General features: G+C 39.4%; 1 protein-coding gene across 1 annotated transcript; it reads left to right on the top strand.

Annotated features, from left to right (window-relative positions):
* Positions 1-833: 833 nt before the first annotated feature.
* Positions 834-1,799, top strand: LOC148014100 (uncharacterized). The gene is made up of 3 exons (XM_087667301.1): positions 834-1,127; positions 1,225-1,304; positions 1,465-1,799. Exons 1-3 carry the CDS (start codon positions 914-916, stop codon positions 1,507-1,509), a joined length of 339 nt encoding a protein of 112 aa, XP_087523427.1. The 5' UTR covers positions 834-913; the 3' UTR covers positions 1,510-1,799.
* Positions 1,800-2,581: the final 782 nt, after the last annotated feature.

Raw genomic sequence — 2,581 nt, 5'->3', positions numbered from 1 at the left:
TAGATGTAGATATAAATTAACATTGAAATAAATACAAAATGACTATAAATCAATGGCTCCACATCATATTATTACAGGGGATGTTGTAGAGTAAATTGGAGGAAGCTAGAGGCTCCTTGCAACAAAGAACCTCTTGTTCTCAAACCAACCAAACAGCTAGTTTACATTTTATTAATTGTTTTCTCAAGCTTTATGAAGTGGACAATGCTAAACAGACATTAACAACATGATATGAATTTCCATTTATGTCAATGCAACCCCCATAGTTTATTGTATAACTAAAGATTTTCTAATACAAAATAAACCTTTTTGTGGAATATGATTGAAGCCCTTGGAAAAGGAAGAATGAATTGGTTTTGACAATTGACTAGCAACAAAGAAGTGTAACTTCATGTCCCCATTTCCTTGAATTTGAGAGTTTACGTTTGGTTGGAGGGTTGAGGGTGAGCGAATTTTCTTCCTGCATAGACTTTTTGGAATCCGAACATTAGGTGATGTGTCAGGGAGAACGCCCCTGTGCTACAAACTTGTCCAACTTAGTTTGTAATGAGCTCAACAATCTATCCAATTTGCAAGGTATGTATGAGAAATAATTAATTGGATTGATTTGTATGGGAATCCTTCTCACTGTAGACGGGGGAGGCTTTTCAAGACTTTGAGCGCATCTTCTCTTCGTCTTCTTGTAAGATTGTAAGTCAACATATGCATTTTAAAGGGAAATTTTTCTTTTCAAATGTTTTGGATTTGTCTATCATGGGCTTAGAAAAAGAGTGGACATACATTTTGCTGTGTTGGCGTTAGTTAATAATGACTTGAATATGAGATACTGAATGCAAAGTTTCGAAATTGATCTGCGTGACTGTTTAAGGATTATAGAGAGAAGCGAACGATTGCTTACTGATTATACATACAAATGGCGCAAAGTTATCATAGTCATCATCGACACCTCCTTACATTAAGCCTCGGCCCCTGGTTGATTCAGTGCTTCTCATGCTGTAGTAGACCTCGCCAGCAGTTAATTACGGTACACTGTGCAGCGTTAATACTGTTAGTTTTCTTTGCGAACATTAGCTGGGGCGCAGCTGTCCCCGATCATCATGATCAGCCTCTAATGATCTCCGGAGCAGGTGGGCAGTCGTCCCAGTTTCTTTCTCAGTTTCACTCTTCTTCATCGATTGTTTAATTACGTGTGCATATTAATCATCGATGGATCTTACGGCGCAGGGACGGATCAGGCATCCTCTCCATCGGCCGTGCATATTACTCATGGAGCAGATGTTTCTGATTCGCCCTTCACTACCCAGGTCTGTTACCTCCTTTAATGTTGCTTTCGATTTGTTAATAGTTGGGAAAGAGAAACACGGGCGCGTGAACAACGCAGCTAATTAAATGACTCTGGAAATAACATAATCAGAAACGATAATGGCGTCTTGATTCTTGCGATTGCGCTGATCCATGATACAGGTCAGAGCTCTAGCAGACTATGGCCCAGGACCAAATAATGGCTGATTGTGGATTATCTTTATTACTAGTGGCTGAAATGAGACATGGGCAATCGGACTCGGCCCGAGAATGTGTTTTTCATTGTAAGCAGCTTATTCAACATCTTACCTGAGCCAGTTGGTTTGGGCCTTACCTTTCTGTTTAATAACCATCGGGGAGAAGGATACATGAGAGAGGTACTGGCACGCGGACACGTGCATGTGTTACACGTTAAAATTGCCAAGCGTTGCAAGGCTGGTATTTGAAGCCTAATCTTAACATGTAAAAGTAGAAGAGTTTAAGCTGTCGATACCATTGCCAAGGGAAGTGTCAACATGAAGTCTGTGTTAAGTTCGTTCAAACATCTTTTAAAGACTTGGGACTGTTACAATACATCATGAGAGAGTTGTGTCGCATGCCTTCCAACTTTTTTATAGGCTAGATCGTGAGTTGAGGATGATGAAATAGGTCCAAGAGTTCTATCCACATAAGCACTATCCCATTGCAATACTCCAATATGGAAAATACAATGATGCTCAAGTTGGATCCATAGTAAGGGAAGTACGGCATTTGCACACACATCATGGGTTTGTATTGGTATGGACCTTAAAACTAAGCTGGATATGAAAATTTTGCAACTTCATAGAGGGGTGTGTGTGTGTGCACGCGCACACACACGTCCTCCCTCCCTCCCTCTCTTGCTCTCTCATACACACAAAGCATAAACATATTATGAGAAAAAAATTTGAAGAAATAAAGAGTTATAGCAGAGATATCTCAGCAACACATCAATATGAAGAATGCCCAGAAACAAATCGCAAACCCTTTCACTAGAGAAGCTTGATGTATACTCATCATATTTGCGAAAATACAAGGAGTTTGATATATTCTCTATACATAGCCCACAAATCCTGGTGAAGTGGGGTACATAAAGTGCATCCTTTACAAATATTGAAGAAAAAAATTGATGTCAATTATGCCATTGTGATGTGGGTCACAAAGGGCTGCAATTTGAGGGACTATATAAACAAAGAAATTCTCATATTCTATTTGGATCACACCCTAAAACACCCAAAGAACATAACAAAGAATAAGGTTG

This window comes from Lygodium microphyllum, chromosome 25 (genome assembly GCF_053477565.2).
Source record: "Lygodium microphyllum isolate KBCC chromosome 25, Lygodium_microphyllum_v1.1.10, whole genome shotgun sequence".
NCBI lineage: Eukaryota > Viridiplantae > Streptophyta > Polypodiopsida > Schizaeales > Lygodiaceae > Lygodium > Lygodium microphyllum.
The sequence above is the reverse complement of the archived record's forward strand: the minus strand, read 5'-3'. Positions and strand labels throughout refer to the sequence as shown.

Bases quoted from the DNA above. Each gene is read 5' to 3' on its own strand.
- LOC148014100 (XM_087667301.1), top strand. From the start codon at position 914: ATGGCGCAAAGTTATCATAGTCATCATCGACACCTCCTTACATTAAGC. The intron at 1,128-1,224 runs GTGGGCAGTCGT...CTTACGGCGCAG, and splicing joins TCTAATGATCTCCGGAGCAG to GGACGGATCAGGCATCCTCT. The intron at 1,305-1,464 runs GTCTGTTACCTC...TCCATGATACAG, and splicing joins ATTCGCCCTTCACTACCCAG to GTCAGAGCTCTAGCAGACTA.